This window comes from Hordeum vulgare, chromosome 7H, assembly GCF_904849725.1.
Source record: "Hordeum vulgare subsp. vulgare chromosome 7H, MorexV3_pseudomolecules_assembly, whole genome shotgun sequence".
NCBI lineage: Eukaryota > Viridiplantae > Streptophyta > Magnoliopsida > Poales > Poaceae > Hordeum > Hordeum vulgare.
Genome location: NC_058524.1, coordinates 62,017,490 through 62,037,405, shown reverse-complemented (window position 1 = coordinate 62,037,405; position 19,916 = coordinate 62,017,490). Strand labels below are relative to the sequence as shown.

Below are 19,916 nucleotides of genomic sequence, written 5' to 3'. Positions count from 1 at the left end.
AGATCATGGTGTGACGCTGGTGACAAGAAGATCGTGCCGGTGCTTTGATGATGGAGATCAAGAAGCACATGATGATGGCCATATCATGTTACTTATGAATTGCATGTGATGTTAATCCTTTATGCACCTTATCTTGCTTAGAACGACGGTAGCATTATGAGGTGATCTCTCACTAAAATTTCAAGACAAAATTGTGTTCTCCCCGACTGTGCACCGTTGCGACAGTTCTTCGTTTCGAGACACCACGTGATGATCGGGTGTGATAGACTCAACGTTCACATACAACGGGTGCAAAACAGTTGCACACGCGGAACACTTGGGTTAAGCTTGACGAGCCTAGCATGTGCAGACATGGCCTCAGAACACATGAGACCGAAAGGTCGAGCATGAATCATATAGTTGATATGATTAGCATAGAGATGCTTACCACTGAAACTATTCTCGACTGACGTGATGATCGGACTTGAGATAGTGGATTTGGATCATGTACCACTCAAATGACTAGAGAGATGTACTTTTTGAGTGGGAGTTCTTAAGTAATATGATTAATTGAACTAATTATCATGAACATAGTCTAAAGGTCTTTGCGAATTACGATGTAGCTTGCGCTATAGCTCTACTGTTTTTATATGTTCCTAGAGAAAATTTAGTTGAAAGTTGATAGTAGCAAACTTTGCAGACTGAGTCTGTAAAACCGAGGATTGTCCTTGTTGCTGCGCAGAAGGCTTATGTCCTTAATGCACCACTCGGTGTGCTGCACCTCGAGCGTCGTCTGTAGATGTTGTGAACATCCGACATTCACGTTTCTGATGACTACACGATAGTTCAGTGCAAAATACTTAATGGCTTAGAAGCAAGGCACCGAAGACGTTTTGAAACGTCACGGAACATAAGAGATGTTCTAAAGAGATGAAATTGTGATTTCATGCTTGTGCCCTTGTTAAGAGGTATGAGAACCTCTGACAAAATTCTTTCTCCACGAAGTAAAGGAGAAAATCTCAATCGTTGAGCATGTGCTCAGATTATCTGAGTACGACAATCGCTTGAATCAAGTGGGAGTTGATCTTCCAGATAAGATAGTGATGGTTCTCCAAAGTCACTGCCACCAAGCTGTGAGAGCTTCGTAATGAACTATAACATATCAAGGATAGATACAATGATCCTTGAGCGATTCGCGATGTTTGACACTGCGAGAGTAGAAATCAAGAAGGAGCATCAATAGTTGATGGTTAGTAAAACCACTAAGTTTTGAGAAAGGCAAGGGCTAGAAGGGATACTTCGTGAAATGGCAAAGCAGTTGCTGCACTAATGAAGAGACCCCAGATTAAACCCAAGCCCGGGACTAAGTGCTTCTGTTATGAGGGGAACGGTCACTGAGGCGGAGCAACTCTAGATACTTGGTAGATAAGAAGGCTGGCAAAAGTCGAAAGAAGTATATTTGATATACATGATGTTGATGTGTACTTTACTAGTACTCCTAGTAGCACGAGGGTACTGGATACCGGTTCGGTTGCTAAGTGATTAGTAACACGAAATGAAAGCTACGACATAAACGGAGACTAGCTAAAGGCGAGGTGACGATACGTGTTGGAAGTGTTTCCAAGGTTGATATGATCAAACGTCGCACGCTCCCTCTACCATCGGGATTGGTGTTAAACCTAAATAATTGTTATTTGGTGGTTGCGTTAAGCATGAACATGATTGGATCGTGTTTATTGCAATACGATTATTCATTTAAAGAGAATAATGGTTACTCTATTTGCTTGAATAATCACCTTCAATGGTTTATTGAATCTCGATCGTAGTGTTACACATGTTCATGATATTGGTGCCAAAAGATACGAGGTAATGATGATAGTACCACTTACTTGTGGCACTGCCGCTTGAGTCATGTTTGTATAAATTGCATGAAGAGGCTCCATGCTGATGGATCTTTATACTCACTTGATTTTGAATCACTAGTGACATGCAAATCATACCACACGAGCAAGGCCTTGTTTTCATTGAGATGAAACAAGATAATAACTTGTTGGAAGTGATACATTTTGATGTATGCAGTCCAATGGGTGCTGAGGCACGCAGTGGATATCATTATGTTCTTACTTCAATGACGATTTGAGTAGATACAAGAGTATTTACTTAATGAATCACAAGTCTGAAATATTGAAAAGTTCAATTCTGTTTCGGAGTGAAGTTCGTCGTAACAAGAGGATAAACTGTCTACGATATGATCATAGAAATGAATATCTGAGTTACGAGTTTTGGTACGCAGTTAAGACAATGTGGAAGTTATTTCGCAGTTCATGCCACCTGGAACATCATAGTGTGATGATGTGTCTGAACGTCATAGCCACGCACTATTCGGAATGGTGCATGCTATGATGTCTCTTATCGAATTACCACTATCGTTTATGGGTTATGCATTAGAGACAACCACATTCACTTTAAATAGGGCACCGCGTGTTTCCGTTGAGATGACACAGTATAGACTGAGGTTTAGAGAAATCTAAACTGTCGTTTCTTGAAATTTTGGGGCTTCGACACTTATATGAAAAAGTTTGAGTCTGATAAGCTCGAACCCAAAGCGGATAAATGCATCTTCATAGGATATCTAAAACAGTTGGGTACATCTCCTATCTCAGATCCGAAAGCAAAGTGTTTGTTTCTAGAAACGGATCCTTTCTCGAGAAAGGTTTCTCTCGAAAGAATTGAGTGGGAGGGTGGTAGAACTTGATGAGGTTATTGAACCATCACTTCAACCAGTGTGTAGCAGGGCGCAGGAAGTTGTTCCTGTGGCGCCTACACCAATTGAAGTGAAAGCTGATGATGGTGATCATCGAGCATCAGATCAAGTTACTACAAACCTCGTAGGTTGACAAGGTCGCGTACTACTGCAGAGTGGTACGATAACCCTGTCTTGGAATTCATGTTGTTGAGCAACAGTGAACCTACGAGTTATGAAGAAAGCAATGGTGGGCCCGGATTCCGACAAATGGCTGGATGCCATGAAATCCGAGAGAGGATCCATGTATGAAAACAAAGTGTAGACTTTGGAAGAACTACTTGATGGTCATAGGACTATTGAGTAAAGATGGATCTTTAAAAGGAAGACAGACGATGATGGTGATAAGTCACTATTAAGAAAAGCTCGACTTGTCGCAAAGATGTTTCCGACAAGATCAAATAGTTGACTATGATGAGACTTTCTCACTCGTAGCTATGCTAAAAGTCTGTTAGAATTATGTTAGTAGTTGTTGCATTATTTTTGAAATATTGCACATAGGATGTCAAAACATTGTTTCCTCGACGGTTTCCTTGAGCAAACGTTGTATGTGATACAACCAGAAGGTTTTGTCGATCCTAAAGATACTAACAAGTATGCAAGCTCCAGCGATCCTTCAATGGACTGGTGCAAGCATCTCGGAGTTGGAATATACACTTTGATGAGATGATCAAAGATTTTGGGTTTGTACAAGGTTTATGAGAAACTTGTATTTCCAAAGAAGTGAGTGGGAGCACTATAGAATTTCTGATAAGAATATGTGGTTGACATATTGTGGATCAGAAGTAATGTAGAATTTCTGTAAAGCATACAAGGTTGTTTGAAAGGAGTTTTTCAAAGGAATACCTGGATTGCGCTACTTGAACGTTGAGCATCAAAGATCTATGGAGATAGATCAAAAGCGCTTAATGGAAGTTTCAACAAGATGCATGCCTTGACAAGTTTTTGAAGGAGTTCAAAATAGATCAGCAAAGAAGGAGTTCTTGGTTGTGTTGTAAGGTGTGAATTTGAGTAAGACTCAAAACCCGACCAAGGCAGAATAAATAGAATAGACGAAGGTCGTCTTCTGTGCCTTAGCCGTAGACTCTAAAGTATGCCATGCTGAGTACCGCACCTGATGTGTGCCTTGCAGCAAGTCTGTTAAGAGGTACACAGAGTGATCCAGGATTGAATCACTGATTAGCGGTCAAAGTTATCCTTAGTAACTAAATAGAGTATGGAATTTTTCTCGATTATGGAGGTGGTTAAAGAGTTCGTCGTAAAGGGTTACGTCGATGCAAGCTTTGACACTAATCCGAATAACTATGAGTAGTGAAACGGATTCGTATAGTAGAGTAGATATTTGGAGCATTTCCGAATAGCACGTAGTAGCAACATCTATAAGATGACATAAAGATTTGTAAAGAACGCACGGATCTGAAAGTTTCAGAACCGTTGACTAAAACCTCTCTCACGAGCAAGACGTGATCAGACCCCAGAACTATATGGGTGTTGGATTCATTGAAATCACATGGTGATGTGAACTAGATTATTGACTCTAGTGCAAGTGGGAGACTGTTGGAAATATTCCCTAGAGGCAATAATAATTAGTTATTATTATATTTCTTTGTTCATGATAATCGTTTATTATCCATGCTATAATTGTATTGATTGGAAACACAATACTTGTGTGGATACATAGACAAAACACTGTCCCTAGTAAGCCTCTAGTTGACTAGCTCGTTGATCAAAGATGGTCAAGGTTTCCTGGCCATAGGCAAGTGTTGTTACTTGATAACGGGATCACATCATTAGGAGAATCATGTGATGGACTAGACCCAAACTAATAGACGTAGCATGTTGATCGTGTCATTTTGTTGCTACTGTTTTCTGCGTGTCAAGTATTTGTTCCTATGACCATGAGATCATATAACTCACTGACACCGGAGGAATGCTTTGTGTGTATCAAACGTCGCAACGTAACTGGGTGACTATAAAGATGCTCTACAGGTATCTCCGAATGTGTTCGTTGAGTTAGTATGGATCAAGACTGGGATTTGTCACTCCGTATGACGGAGAGGTATCTCGGGGCCCACTCGGTAATACAACATCACACACAAGCCTTGCAAGCAATGTGACTTAGTGTAAGTTGCGGGATCTTGTATTACGGAACGAGTAAAGAGACTTGCCGGTAAACGAGATTGAAATAGGTATTCGGATACTAACGATCGAATCTCAGGCAAGTAACATACCGAAGGACAAAGGGAATGACATACGGGATTATATGAATCCTTGGCACTGAGGTTCAAACGATAAGATCTTCGTAGAATATGTAGGATCCAATATGGGCATCCAGGTCCCGCTATTGGATATTGACCGAGGAGTCTCTCGGGTCATGTCTACATAGTTCTCGAACCCGCAGGGTCTGCACACTTAAGGTTCGACGTTGTTTTATACGTATTTGAGTTATATGGTTGGTTTCCCGGATGAGATCACAGACGTCACGAGGGTTTTTGGAATGGTCCGGAAACGAAGATTGATATATAGGATGACCTAATTTGGTTACTGGAAGGTTTTCGTGCATTACCAGAAAAGTTTCGGGCTCATCGGTACTGTACTGGGAGTGTCGGGAGGGGTGCCGGGGACCATCAGGAGGGGTGTCACGCCCCAAGGGGTCTCATGGGCTATGGGAAGAGGTAAACCAGCCCCTAGTGGGCTGGAATAAGTTCCCACTAAGGCCCGTAAGGTTTGAGAAGGAAAAAACACAAGGTGAAAAGAGTTTCCAAGTGGGAAGGTGGAATCCTACTCCAAGTAGGATTGAAGTAGGACTCATCCACCTCCAATTTCGGCCAAACCTTCAGGTTTTCAGGCTGCCTCCTCCCCTCCCTCCCTCCTATATATAGTGGGGTTTTAGGGCTGATTTGAGACAACTTTTGCCACGGCATCCCGACCACATACCTCCACGGTTTTACCTCTAGATCGTGTTTCTGCGGAGCTCGGGCGGAGCCCTCCTGAGATTAAATCACCACCAACCTCCGGAGCACCGTCACGCTGCCGGAGAACTCATCTACCTCTTCGTCTCTCTTGCTAGATCAAGAAGGCCGAGATCATCGTCGAGCTGTACGTGTGTTGAACGTGGAGGTGCCGTCCGTTCGGCACTAGATCGAAGCAGATCGTGGGACGGATCGCGGGACGGTTCGTGGGACGGATCGCGGGACGGTTCGTGGGACGGTTCGCGGGGTGGATCGAGGGACGTGAGGATGTTCCACTACATCAACCGCGTTTCTTAACGCTTCGGCTGTGCGATCTACAAGGGTACGTAGATCGGAAATCCCCTCTCGTAGATGGACATCACCATGATAGGTCTTCGTGCGCGTAGGAAATTTTTTATTTCCCATGCGACGTTCCCCAACACTTCCATCCTTAGGCAACACCTGCGGCGGCGGCGACAAGGGCAAGGGATCGCCCATGTCGCAGGAGCCAACCCTAACCCTAGACGAGGCAGACAAAAGGAGGTGGGTTAATTAGGTGACTCATTTTGAGACTTGAGGGTTGTCTTCTAACTACATTGGTGTTTTTCTGCACAAAAAAAAAACTACTGTACATTAGTGTCCAAGTTTGAGCATTAAACCCATACCATATAATTGGGGATAATATGTTTTCTTTTTGCGCGCTAGGGGATAATATGTTTAACCTTGTTATCTTCCGTTCATGAATAATATATGCTCTCTCTAATACTAGAATTATTATCTATTTTTCAGATGTACAGCTCGCCAAAGCGTCTTTGTCGCGCACCCAAGAGTTCCACGACGGACAACACCGTCCTTGATTCATTTGAAGTGATAGAGATCGATTTCATCATAGGATCAGAAGATGCATTCGTAGAACTTCTAAAGCAGCTGCTATCCAATATATGGGGCATGACACAACTTAAAAGTGTGGAAATCAACATGTCCCGCTTTGCTTCTTCGCTAAGAGCAACTCTAGCAGATCCTGTATAATTGCGACCTGTAAACGCGTTTTACAGTTCAACGAAGTAGGGTTTTGCAGGACGAAATATTGCGTTGCAGACCAGAACCCGTATAATCAAACTGCATAATTTGAAATAAAAACATTCGTGAGCGAAATTGAAACCACAGTCATTGAGAGCTACATAGAGCATGATCATACAAATACATTCACACTGCATCACTTACTAGAAGGGGACACAGGTAAAGCACACCTACTGGAGCTCATCGGAGCTCACCATAGCTACTAGCTATCCTACCGCACTACGCAAAATTGAGCTCACCGGAGTCGAGCTCGTGCGGTAGTAGATGCGCAGTGCGCTCAGTCGCCGTCGTCGTCGTCGGAGGAGAGCTCGATGTAGATGCGCTCCTACGCAGTCGCTTCACAGCGCCACTCCTCCATCTTGTGGCCGAAGGTGAGGGCCGACGCGATACCCTGCTCGTAGAGCATGGTGTCGATCTCCTCCTCCTTCCGGCGGCGCTGCTGGTCCTCTTCCGCCTCTTGTGCACTCCGCGCCAGCAGCACGGGCAAAAGGCTATCCGCCTCCGCCGGAGGGAGGAAATCCTCCGGTCCGACGACGGCCCCGACACGTCACTCCGACACCGCCTCGGCCTCCGGCTCCATCTTCACCGACGGGAGCTCTTCGAGCTCCCTCTTCACCGGGGGAAGGGAGGAGCACGAGCGCGAGCTCGACGTCTGGAAGGAGCTGCCGGAGAAGAGGCGGCCGCGCGCGCGGTCGTACTCTATCTCACGAGGGAGGAGCGACGACGGGGAAGTCTGGTCCCACTGCGTGTACCGGCGGGCGGCGTCGGATCTGACGCAACGGGCCCTCTCGGGGTCGTCGTTCCTACGGCTACCGGAGTTGGCCATCAAGGGCAGTGGAATGGAGCGGCTACGCGACGGAATGGAGGCGCCGACAGTGAGGTGGGGGGATTTTTTGCCGCGGTGGAGGGATAGGGTTTCGACCCGCATCCAGCGGTCGAACCCGCAGATATACCGGTTGAGCGCTCGCGTTTACGGGCCACCGCAAAAAAATTACGTGTCAGGCCGCGTTTACATATTCTGGTCTGGCAGAAAAAACAACCCAAACCCGTATAGTCGCCAAAATTTTACAGTTCCGATGATTATACGGGATCTGCTAGAGTTGCTCTAAGTGACGTGGGATACGAGAGGATCCGCGCCGCGTGCCCTCCAAATATCAGCATCAGATCAAATGCGTTTTTCAAAGGAAGGCGGTAACAGATTAATTAAAGCTATATTTTTACATGACCTGCGTATTTCCCATTTTTTTTTTTTGAGAAACCATGCAAATCATTCCTTCTGTATCTAAATATTTATAGTTTGAAAAAAGTAAAGTAATTTTTCTCAACTACAAATATTTAGATACATCGAATCGGAGAATGGCATTTTGGCTCCCGGAGCCATGGAGGCCGAAATATTTGAAAAATTCAAAATTCGAAAAATTTAGTTTCATAAAATCTGAAAAAAATATACAATTAAACAAGGATGTGATTCGAGTGCGTGTAAAATTTCAGGTCGAAATACTTTAAAAAGCAATCTGTACAAAATAGATGAAGGTATAATACGCATGTGTTAAAAAGTTTCAGATTTGTTTTTTTTACACAGCCCTCATTTCAACATATTTCGTTCTGAAAATTAACACACTTGTGTATTATACCTTCATCTATCTATGTATTGTTTTTCAGAATTTTTTAAAATATTAAAATACGAATTTTCATTGAATTTGAAATTTGAATTTAAAGACCTCCAGTGAGCTCGGGAGCCAAAAGCAATATTCAGATTGGAGGACCATATATAAAAACGACGCGTGAGAACACAATAATAGTTATGCTCTAGGATGAGCAGCTTACCGTGGCAGGCACACTGATGCGTGTTATTATTAATTACAGCCATCCATCCATCCAATCATTCCCTTGGACTCGCATTCCTAGATGCGTTGCACTGGCAGAGCACAACACAGCACTGGTGGTTGAAGAACTGATAGATGCTACAGTTGGTACTGGTTGATTCAGATTTCAGCAGCAGATTCAGGCGTGGGCACTGCTACTGTCACTGGGAGTCCGCTCTGCAGCCACGCAGCGTAGCCGCCTCCCACGTTCTTCACATTCATGAACCCCTGCATACCATCCGACACATACTGCATAATATCAGTTCTACTATGTTTTACGTATTTTCTAATGGTAGGTTTGATAAACTGATCGCCTAATCCAACTTCATTTTACTTCTACTTACTGCTGCTAGGAGATCGACGCAGGCCAGCTCGGACCTCTTGCCGCTCTGACACCCCTGCTCCGTCCATGATCCATCCATGGATGATTAGTACTACTAGTAGTAGTAGTACACATAAAGGAAAATTTACACAAAATGTATGTATAGCTAGCTAGCGTAGAAGGACGTACGATAAGTATGTGTTGGTCTGTGGTGAAGAGCGAGGCGACCTGCTCCACGAACCGTGGGTTCTTCTCCCGGGTCCCTGCCGAAAGATAATTAACCACCCACCAAATCAGCTCTCCTAATTAACTAATCCATTCTTGTCTGCAAATTATTAACCGCCCGCTCATCCTGAGCGGCTAGCGTGAAGTTGCATATGGACGGATAAACGTCCACATGCATGCTCGGTTTGCATATAGACGGAGGTTAATTCATGGAGTATGTACGAATATGATCGAGCAGACTAATCTATGATGGTGGCAGTGTCAAGGATGAACAGGAGAGGAGATTGGTTAGCATGGCGTGCCTTGTGGTGTGACGAAGAAGTAGGGGACGTTGAGGGAGCCGCCGACGACGTGGCCCTTCCCCATCTCCTCCTCCGTCCTCACGTCCAGGTACGCCATGCCGCCCTGCTGCTCCTGGAGCTCCCTCGCCGCCGTCTGCACGTCCACCGTCGTCACTCCCACGGCCGGTGTCGCCGCCGTCTGCACGTCCACCGTCGTCACCCCCACGGCCGGTGTCTCCGCCGTTTGCACGTCCACCGTCTTCACCGCCGTGGCCGGTGCCGACTCCGACGAGCCCGACCTGCAGTTCGAAATCAAGCTAGTCAAACCAGATCGAAGGATCGAGTACGTTAATTCATCATAAGGTGCTGAGGAACTAATGGAGACGGACCTGCTCATCTCGTTCTCGTGGGGAGGAGGTGCCATCGCACGCTTGCTAGCAGAGCTTCAACAGTCCCTCAGGTGTTTCTTGGATGCGTGTACGCGCTGTTTCTGGAGAACCAACTCAGTAGCTGCACCTTTTATACCGGCCGATGGACGGACCCAGGATCACTGCTTCACTCACTACCAGCGAGTAGCAGCTGGGCACATACACACACACACATTCCGCAAGCACTTGATTGTGTGCCATGTACAATGTACACTAGCAAGACAGAAAAAAAAAGGCAAGCACTAACGCTGCCAGCAAATCGGAGCTTGTCTGCATGCGTCACAACGTGTAAAGGGCACGTCTCTTGTTGCATCGACGGACGACGGAAGATCATCAGTCACTTCAGTGCACATCTCTATGCGAGCGAATGGATCAGGAGTGATATCATGCCTTGCGTACATGCTCCTCCCAGGACCAGAATAATGCCGGACCTAACTCATGGATGGGATGAGACGTGACAACTGGTGCGTGCCTTTTTCAAAAATAAGAAGAATCCATCCAGAAGATAAAGGAAGAGCTTAGTAGAGTATGGGTCATGCTAGCGCTAGCGCTTCAAGACAAAGGGATCGGAAGGGCCTTCGTCCACATTTCATTTCCACTGAAAATGAAAGAAACCAGCGCGCGTACATCAGTATCAATAAATATTATTACTACTCCCTCCCCCCTTTTCTAAATATAATACTTTTTATTTTTTTAATATAGACTACATGAAAAAAAAGGTATGAATCTACACTTTAAAATATAGTCCCTCCGTTTCTAAATGTAAGTCTTTTTAAAGATTTCATTAAAAGGCTACATACGCAGCAAAATGAGTGAATCTATACTCTAAATTATGTTTATATACATCCACATGTAGTCCTTTTAATGGAACCTTTTAAAAAAATTTATATTTAGGAATGGAGGGAGTACTTACATATATTTGTATGCACTCCCTTCGTTCTCAAAAAGACTTATAAACATTCTTATGTAATCTCTAGTGAAATACTTAAAAGACTTATATACATTCTTCGGGCTCATCCTTGACGATGAGGTCGAATACCATGGGCGTCGCAGTGGTGAGAGCACCGGATTCCTCGGTCGGGGGCGGCAGTTCCAGATCGGGAACCAGACCGTACCCCGGCGGCATAAAGTGCTCGGGGTCCTCATTGCTTGGAGTCGGTGAGTGGAGGTTCAGGTAGCCTTCCGACGCATCGACGACCTCCGGTTCCGACGGCGGAGTGACTGGAACTAGAGGGCACGTCATGTACCCATGTATTGGACAGAAGAACGCGTCGTCGTGGGCAGGGCAAGGCCCATACCCATGCACCGGGCAGAAGGCGACCCTGACGTCCAAGCCGAAGAACAATCCCGGTCGTGGAGGTGGAGGTGCCAGTGCAGGGTCGAAGTTGGCCTCTTCACCAAGGAACGACGCCGCCGGCCCACCTAGGGGCCAGTTCACTGGCGAAACTTGGATTGCCGGGCTTGGTGGTGCCGCTGGGCAGCCTGATGACACCGATTGTTTTCTGCAACAGGTGCAGGGGGACCAAATCCACTGCAAGGCGCAGGGGCCCGACGGCGGTTGCCGTGGTGGCGACCGTAGCGGTGTTCCCTGTTGAAGAAGCATGGCGGCCGCCCAAACCAAAACGACGACTCCGGCGATGGAAACCGGTACGACGTTGGAAACCAAAACCACGACGGTGGCCCCGGCGATGGAGACGGGTCTGGTGACGACGAATCCATCTGGGACGGCTAGTCTCCATCTCAAGGAAGCGAACAAAAGCAGATGCAAGCGCAGGCAAGATTGATCTCGCCATCTCCTTACCTTCTCTGTGATTACTCCTAGCGGCAGAGCAATGCGTGCTGATAACGTGTTAGATTCTTGGTAGGATTTGAGGTATATATACAGGGTTTGCGTCCGTTCGGGACGTCAGTACAGAGGAGGCGCCTGTCCGGGACGCCGGTTGAAGAAAGGCGCCTGTACGAGACGTCTGTCAAGGGACATTGAACATGCGTCGCTACAGATTTGGGCACATGACAACTGCCCCCGGCAGTTTAGGACTAATCTAATTCTAATCTTTACCTATTAATAAAGCACATATTGCTTCTGTGGTACGTCATGAAAATTACCCCTGAAGTTTGCATAAATTACTCACCATGCCACCGGTAAGTAATAGAAAACGTTTCACAAAGCGAAAAATCTCGGACTGGGCCGGCCCATGTAAAAACCTCCTATATTACGGTCTGCACCCTAGGAGAATATCCAGCACACCGTATGGGCCGGCCCATGCACAGGCGCCAGTTTTTTTAGTTCCGTTTATTTATTTATCTTCAGTTTCATTTTATTTTTCTATTCTAAATAATTTAGAACTTCAAATAACCTTTAAACTTTTAATAAACTTAAAATTTTAAATCAACATATTTTAAAAAATAAAATGTTTGTGACTTCAAAAACTGCTCGCATATACAATAAAATGTTTGCAAGTTTGAAAAAATGTTTGTAAAATAAGAAAAGTCCATGATTTCAAATCAAACTCCATGTATTAAAAATTATTAAAAGCATTTAACAAAATGCTTTCTAATTCAAAATATGTTAATGCATTTAAAAAATGTCCTAAAATTTTAAAAATAGCTAATGCCTGTTTTGATAGTTTCTTTTTTTATTAAAATTTTTCCGTTCCATTTTTGTTTACTTCTAATTTAAATAATTTAGAATTAAAAACGCATTTGCATATTAAAAAAAGGAATTTAATGTTTGTGGATTCAAAAAAGGCGCCGGATTTTTATAATTTCTTTTGCAAATTCCTAAACAATGTCCGTGAATTTAATAAATATATTACTGACTTATAAAAATGTTTGTTTATTCAGAAAAACTTCATGCGTTTAAAAAATGTTTGTGAATTTAAAGTAAAATACTCCAACATCAAAAATTATGTTCGTCTTTTCTAGAATTTGTCGGCAATTCAAAAGAAAATATTTAAACCCGTTTGAAATATAAAAAATATTCACAATTTTTAGTAAATGTTTGTAAATTGTAAAAATGTTCTTGATTTTAAAATTGTTCTCATATTTGTAAAATTGTTCATGAAAGATCTAATGTATGTATATAAACATTAATGCTTTTAAGTCTTTGTGAAAATATACCCGTGTGATTTTTAAAGAATTAACTGTTGGATGGATCGGATTATTATTGTATGTTTTCTAAAAAAATCATGAAATTTAAAATAATTCTTTGAGTTACCATGATTTTTGACAACCATGATAATTCTTTTTTGAAAATGTAAAGATTGCTTCAACTTTTGAATAAATTTAAAAGAAGAAACATTTTCTTACATTTGTGCATAAAATTTGAAAATCAAACGATGATGTGTGAACATAGTGTGGTCATCATCATTGAAGATTATGTTTTTTTTCTTCCGTTGCAACGCACGGGCCATTTTGCTAGTCCTAACAAAATGATGGTTGCTTTGTCCGTCAACTTACTGTTGGAAAGGTGGGGTCCTGTGATTTGACGGCTCATTGGGCATTACTGCGGCGCTATGACTGGGGTGATTATACCGTTTAGTTGTTCACTCTACTAATTAGGTTGATGGCAAGTGGACCCGGACGGTGGAGGTCCCACACATTGGCGAAAGTAAGTATAGCAAGGTTCCCAACAACCGTGGAGGAGGATCTGTGTGGTACGACGTCTCCACGATTTCTTAAAAGATATTTTAAATTATAGCGTGTTGCCACTCTTACGATGGAGGAATGCGAACACGGCAACCACTTGAACTTATACTACTACTACTAGGCATGTAAAGTGGTTCATATGGCAGTCTTATCTTGTTGCCAGTGTAGTAATATATGACGATAAAAAATGATGTATAGTAAACTAATATTACCGGCCAAAAGAAAAGTAACTCACATGGTCTAGGCCATCTAACTTTTTATCCAACGGCCATGTTATGCCGTGACATGGACGCTTAAAAAGAACTAAAGTCCCTCTGCTTCTTCACGCTCCAAGGACCATGTTATGCCGTGACATGGACGTTTAAAAAGAACTGAAGTCCCTCTGCTTCTCCAGGCTCCAACGGCCATGTTATGCCGTGACATAGACGCTTAAAAAGAACTGAAGTCCCTCTGCTTCTCCAGGCGCACGACGGTGGTGATGCAGGGTGCCACCAACCTCAGGCTGCAGGTGGGACAACCTGTGGTGATGCAGGGTGCCACCAACCTCAAGCTGCAGGTGGGACAACCTCTGAGCCTCCCACATCACATAAGACCAACTCCACCGCCCGACCCAAATTATCCGGGTGTGTCCGTTTGAGATAAAACGAACAAAATAAACAACCCACCGCGCGGGAGCATACCCATTTTTTTGCCATGTCTGTATCCGTTCTTACCCTATTTCTAAATCAAAGTTGCTCTGGGTTTAGGGCCAAAGCGGACAGAAAACGTCCGCCTTCGTGTCTTCTTCGTCCGCATGTGTCCGCGTCTGGCCCACATGTCACCCTCTCTCCCCATCTTCTCTCCCGTGACCACCATGCCCACCTGTGTTGCCCTCTGGCGCGGCGCGGCGGGCGGGGCGCGGCGGGCGAGGCCGGGGTGTGGCTGGGCGCAGCGGCGGGGCGGGGCTGGGCGCGGCGGGCGAGGCTGGGGGCGACGAGGCGCGGCGGCAGGGCGGGGCGCGACGGGCGGGGCGGGGCTGGGCGAGGCCGAGGCGCGGCGGGAGGAGCGGGGCTGGGCGCGGCGGGTGAGGCCGGGACACGGCTGGGCGCGGCGACGGGGCGCAGCGAGGCGGGGCGTCGGGGCGTGGGAGCGCTGACGGATCTGACAAGCTCTCAAGAAATGGGGTAGAAATAGGGTAGTAGCGTTGGATGGAAGGACTTTGTTCGGCCTTTGTCCGGCGTCCGCTGCCCGTTTTTCTACCCCAATCGTACAAAATCCGAACGAAACCGGACGTCCGTTTGGGATCGCGTGATGGAGTTGGCCTAATTATGTGAGACTATATGAGCTTCTCATTTAACGTGAACAAGAGTCCGCGGATGCCGCATACCCACTTAAAACCAATTTTAGTTCTCGTCAATGTTGCTTCTGCATGCTCACATCATCTAGGCAACATGCCCGAATCCCTATGCTACATTCAGTCTTCCACCACAACATGCTTCAGTTGGTGTCAACATGGACGCGTTTCCAATCACATAACACCAATTCTTCATCACAAACATAATATTAACACGAGATATGAAAGATGATGCTCAATCTGCAGTTTGTCTTTCAATATATTGAGATAGAAAATAAGGCTCAGGCTCACATCTTGGGGTGGATGTGAGATTTCCGCTTTCATTTCAAAAAGCAAGTTCAGACCTCAACTGTAAAATTCTCACAAAAATCAGTACCAATTAGTACTAGGTACTATAATAAACATCAACGATACTATAGATACATTGTATATTATTTTCTAAAGTTCTAGTAACCATGAAATCATCAGACAAATCCTTAGTAGCTAGCGGCACCGTTGGCGAAACTCTCCTCCATCGGCGCAGGCCCAAGTCGGAGCGGAGCGGGAGGACGCATGGAGGCATGAGTGGAGCGAGCAATGGAAACGACGAAGCTCTCCTTCATCAGCATGCAGGGCGGGACAGTCGCGATGGAGCAGGAGCACGCGTGGTGCCGGAGCAAGCGGCGACACTCCGGCTGCTGCTCCGCTCGTCTTTTTTTAAGAACAACCCGCTTTATTCATATCATAATATTTTGGGGGATACAGAGGTTGTCAGGAGGACTATCAAACCATAGATGACGGCCTAGAGCTAGGGTAGTGGCCATCCTTGCTAGGTTATGTGCATCACTATTACTAACACGATGCTCATGAACAAACTCGCAACTTAGAAAGCTCGCCTTCGTGTCCTGTATGTCATTTAAGATCATGCAATATTCTCCGCGGTGCACTTGGCTCTTCAGGTCATTAATGACTCACAGACAGTCGGATGCTATACGCACTTTTGTAATCACCATGTCTTCTGCCAAGGCTATTGCTTCTCTGCATGCATGGGCCTCGAGCATAGCCGGTTCAGTCACTCCGTGAAAGACCATCGTAGAAGGCCCAATAAAATCTCCCTGTGCGCTGCGACATATCACCCCCACAACCCCAATATTTGATGACTTTGCCACAGCCCCATGAACATTCAGTTTCATCTCTCCTATGGCAGGTGGTATCCATCGTGGTGCTGATGTAGTTGCCGTCCTCTTGTTGTTTTGCTTCTTGGCTGGCAGTCCTCTTAGCTCTTGCAGATAGCGCTCAGTGAACAAGTGTGTTGACAGTGGACTCTGGAATTCTTGCTCGTGAATCTCCTTTCGCTGTGCCCACCAGATCGCCCATAGTGTAGTAAGAACAGCCACGAACTGATCCTTGCTCAGTGTATTACATAGGCCATGCAGCCAGGGCCTCGGATCGGTCGTCTCATCGCCGTAAACAGGCAGCAGCGAGTCATCATCATCATCGCGCAGGGACCATACGCTTTTTGTCATGTTACAATCTAGTAAGGCATGTCTCCAGGTATCACATGCCGCATGGCAAATCGAACACGCTGCCTCTGCAGTCATATGGCGTCGCTCCCTCTCCTGACCCGTCGGCAGGGACGCGCGAGCTAGTCGCCATGCAAAGATGCGGAGCTTGGCCGGCACCTGAACCCCCCACAGCTTCTTCCAATCACTCTCCTCCTGGGCAGTATTTGATGGTTCAGTGTCTCCATTAAGCCATCTCTCTCGCCTTTGCTTTGTTGCCATAACCATTCTGTAGCACGAGCGCACAAAGAACACTCCTGATCTCTCATACTGCCATGTATATAAGTCATCTTGATTAGTATGGTTGAGTGGGATTTGGCGCACTATTTCAGCATCCATCGAAAGCAGATGTTCTGCCAAAGCATGCTCATCCCAGCATCGGTCAACATGCGATATGAGTTCGACGACTCTGTCCGGGGGGTTTGAAGAGGTTACACTGAATGGGCGCATACTATAATCTCATGGTAACCAGTTGTCATTCCAAATGTTGGTATTCTCACCATTTCCAATGCGCTTGATCAGTCCTGTGTACAAAATGTCCCTCCCTTCGTAGAGAGAGCACCAAAACTGTGATGGCCGTGAACCCACTTGGGATGAGATAATATCAGAAGTTGGAAAATACACCGCCTTAAGTATTCTCGCGCTCAAGGTATTTGGGTCACAGAGAATTCTCCAAACCTGTTTGGCGAGAAGTGCCAAGTTAAAGATCTCCATATCTCGGAAGCCCAGACCCCCCCCCCTTGTATTTCGGCATGCACATAGTCTCCCACGACACCCATGTTGTTTTTCTTTCCCCCGCCTTGCAACCCCACCAGAACTTACGAATCATCGAAGTGATATGCTGACATAAGCCCCTTGGTAGCTTAAAAAGAGCCATGGAGTATGTGGGTATAGCCTGCACCACCGATTTAATTAGCACCTCCTTGCCACTTCTCGCTAAGCACTTTTCCATCCAGCCCTGAATATTCTTCCATACCCTGTCCTTTAGGTAGGAGAACACTCCATTCATTGCTTGTCCCACGTCCGATGGTAGCCCCAGGTATCTCTCACATATGGTCTCCTTTTGGACTTGAAGAATACCTTTTATTATTTCTCGTTGCGTAGCCGGACATCCCTTGCCAAAATAAATGGAAGACTTATCATGATTTATACGCTGCCCAGACGCTTGACAGTACATGCTTAGAATCTCCTTTAACTTCATGGCATTCTCGGAGGTAGTTTTGCTGAAGAGCAAACAATCATCCGCGAACAGTAAATGGTTTACCTTGGGTGCCGTAGGAGCAATTTGGATACCCTCAAAAAACCCCTCATTACTTGCTTGATTTAGCATGCAGGAAAGTCCCTCTGCCGCTAATAGGAACAAATAGGGAGAGATAGGATCCCCCTGTCTGATGCCTTTGGACGGCTTGAACTCGCTGCTGTGCATCCCATTAAAAAGAAGAGAGAAAGATACTGAAGTAACTACTCTCATGACCTGGCGCACAAACAACTCACAAAATCCCAGCTTCTTCATTATGGCCTCCAGATATACCCATTCGACACGATCATATGCTTTCATCATGTCAAGCTTGACAGCACAATGCCCATTCTTCTTGCTCCTATTGTTCTTCATAAAATGAAGGCATTCATATGCAGTAATGACATAATCAGTAATTAGGCGACCGGGCACAAATGCCCAGCATCTCGCATGTGGAGGATGTGGGCACATGTGGGTTTCGTGAGATAGCCCACAAATCCCATGTAACTTTGACACGGTACCGCGGGCGTCCACATACGCAAATTAGTGGGCTTGGGATGTGGGCGCCGTTGGCAGCCCACGTCCACTTGCAGTCTGACACCAACCACTGAGCCCGCTCCTGGTCAACGGGAGCCAGCTCATCCAATACGACGTCCAATGGCACAAATGGGTTATGGTGATGAAGCACGGAGAGAATTCGCCTCACAACAGCGACGGCCGCCTGCACCCCCTGCTTCTCCAGCGTCGCCCCAACCATCACACGGAGATGGTTCAACTCCTCACACATACTATAGGTGAAGAAGGAGACCTGGTCAGGAAGACGCAGCTCGTTGAAGTCGCTAGGATGTTTGGACGGATTTAACCCGACGACCGACATGGTTGCACTACTACGATTGTAGGTATCACGCAGTCGCAACATGTGCGTGGCAACATGGTCCAACAAGCGATTGAGGATCTCCTAGACCTCATGACGATGAGCCTGCTCGTGCTCCAGCCGACTCGCCATATATGCCGCTTTCTCAAACAACGCCTCCCGCGCCTCAAGCATCTTTGTGGTGGACTCGTGCTGCTTATAAAGCTCCATGAGATCCCGCTCGTAACAGAGGATCATGCCACTCTTCTCCTCCCTCAGCTCATGGAGCTCCACGTCCTTGGCCCGAAGCTCCACATCCTTGGCCTGGAGCTCCTTTGTCAGGCGCCTCACCTTCGACTCGGTGTTCTAGTGAGCCGCCATGGGACCCGATAGAAGTAATGGGAAAATGAAGCAAAGGGGGCGAAATGGCTGAAAGGCAATGGAATCTACGGGAAGGCGGAGGAGCGACAAGAAATCGGTAAATCTTTGGTTTTCACCATGGAAAACCCCGATCGATGCCTTTTCACATTAGGGAGTGATACGTACATATCGATGATTTATGACGTATTCATGCCCTATTTATCAAAGTTTATATGGTTTCCATATGATTTCAATGAAAGTAACCCGGACTGATGCTGTTTTTAGTAGAACTACTATGATGTTATTTTTGTACAGAAATAAAAGTTTTCGAAATGGCCTGGTACTTTTTAGTATTTTTTTGAAACAAAAGAGACCTCCAATGCTTCGTGAAAGGACCAGACAAAGTCCCGGCGAGCGACAAGCTCGATGGGCACGTCTTGGGGGCAGGGTCGGTCCTGAGATTTCGGGGACCGGGGCAAAACTATATCCCAATCCCAAGAGCATTAACATAAACATTGAAAAATACAAAAATATGATGAATTGCCAGCTAAACAAAATATAATTCTTTAGTCTCTCTCTTTAGTCTTTACTAATATATCCAATTAAGATTAACCTGATTTTTGCATCACAATACAGAACTGGGTTCATCATCAAGACTAGTAGATGATTTAAATGCCCATAATCACTTAATTTGATATGTAAAGCATCTCGTCTTATTTCTCCTTTGCAACAATCAGCATGTCGCCAAACTAAAAAAGAATTGGTAACCCCAATAATACCTATGCATGAAAAAAATCTAATAAATAAATCATCAGTGGAGAGTTGTGACAATGAAGATGCAATGTTAATAATCGTTTATAAATGTTGATCAATCATCGTTATAAATTTCCATATGGGATAGAATACATGTATAAGTAGAGACCAAAGAAGTAGTGATGAGATGAATATCAATCGACGTGAAGGGGGCGATCTGTTCCCTCACTTGTGGCGTGTGTTTGCATGGCTCTCGT

The 19,916-nt window shown here is 45.4% G+C and overlaps 1 protein-coding gene across 3 annotated transcripts; it reads right to left on the bottom strand.

Moving 5' to 3' along the window:
- Positions 1–8,568: 8,568 nt before the first annotated feature.
- LOC123406941 (thiosulfate sulfurtransferase 18-like) lies at positions 8,569–10,064 on the bottom strand. Of its 3 annotated transcripts, none has more exons than XM_045099957.1 (5): positions 9,896–10,064; positions 9,528–9,805; positions 9,190–9,263; positions 9,023–9,076; positions 8,569–8,927 (listed from the first exon to the last, which is right to left on the bottom strand). In XM_045099957.1, exons 1-5 carry the CDS (start codon positions 9,928–9,930, stop codon positions 8,799–8,801), a joined length of 570 nt encoding a protein of 189 aa, XP_044955892.1. In that variant the 5' UTR covers positions 9,931–10,064; the 3' UTR covers positions 8,569–8,798. The 3 variants fall into 3 exon arrangements, with proteins under 3 accessions (XP_044955892.1, XP_044955893.1, XP_044955894.1); XM_045099958.1 differs by having other exon boundaries at positions 9,528–9,796; positions 9,896–10,055; XM_045099959.1 differs by having other exon boundaries at positions 8,569–8,906; positions 9,896–10,041.
- Positions 10,065–19,916: the final 9,852 nt, after the last annotated feature.

Bases quoted from the DNA above. Each gene is read 5' to 3' on its own strand.
- LOC123406941 (XM_045099957.1), bottom strand. From the start codon at position 9,930: ATGGCACCTCCTCCCCACGAGAACGAGATGAGCAG. The intron at 9,077-9,189 runs GTACGTCCTTCT...TGGACGGAGCAG, and splicing joins CAGACCAACACATACTTATC to GGGTGTCAGAGCGGCAAGAG. The intron at 8,928-9,022 runs GTAAGTAGAAGT...GATATTATGCAG, and splicing joins GCGTCGATCTCCTAGCAGCA to TATGTGTCGGATGGTATGCA.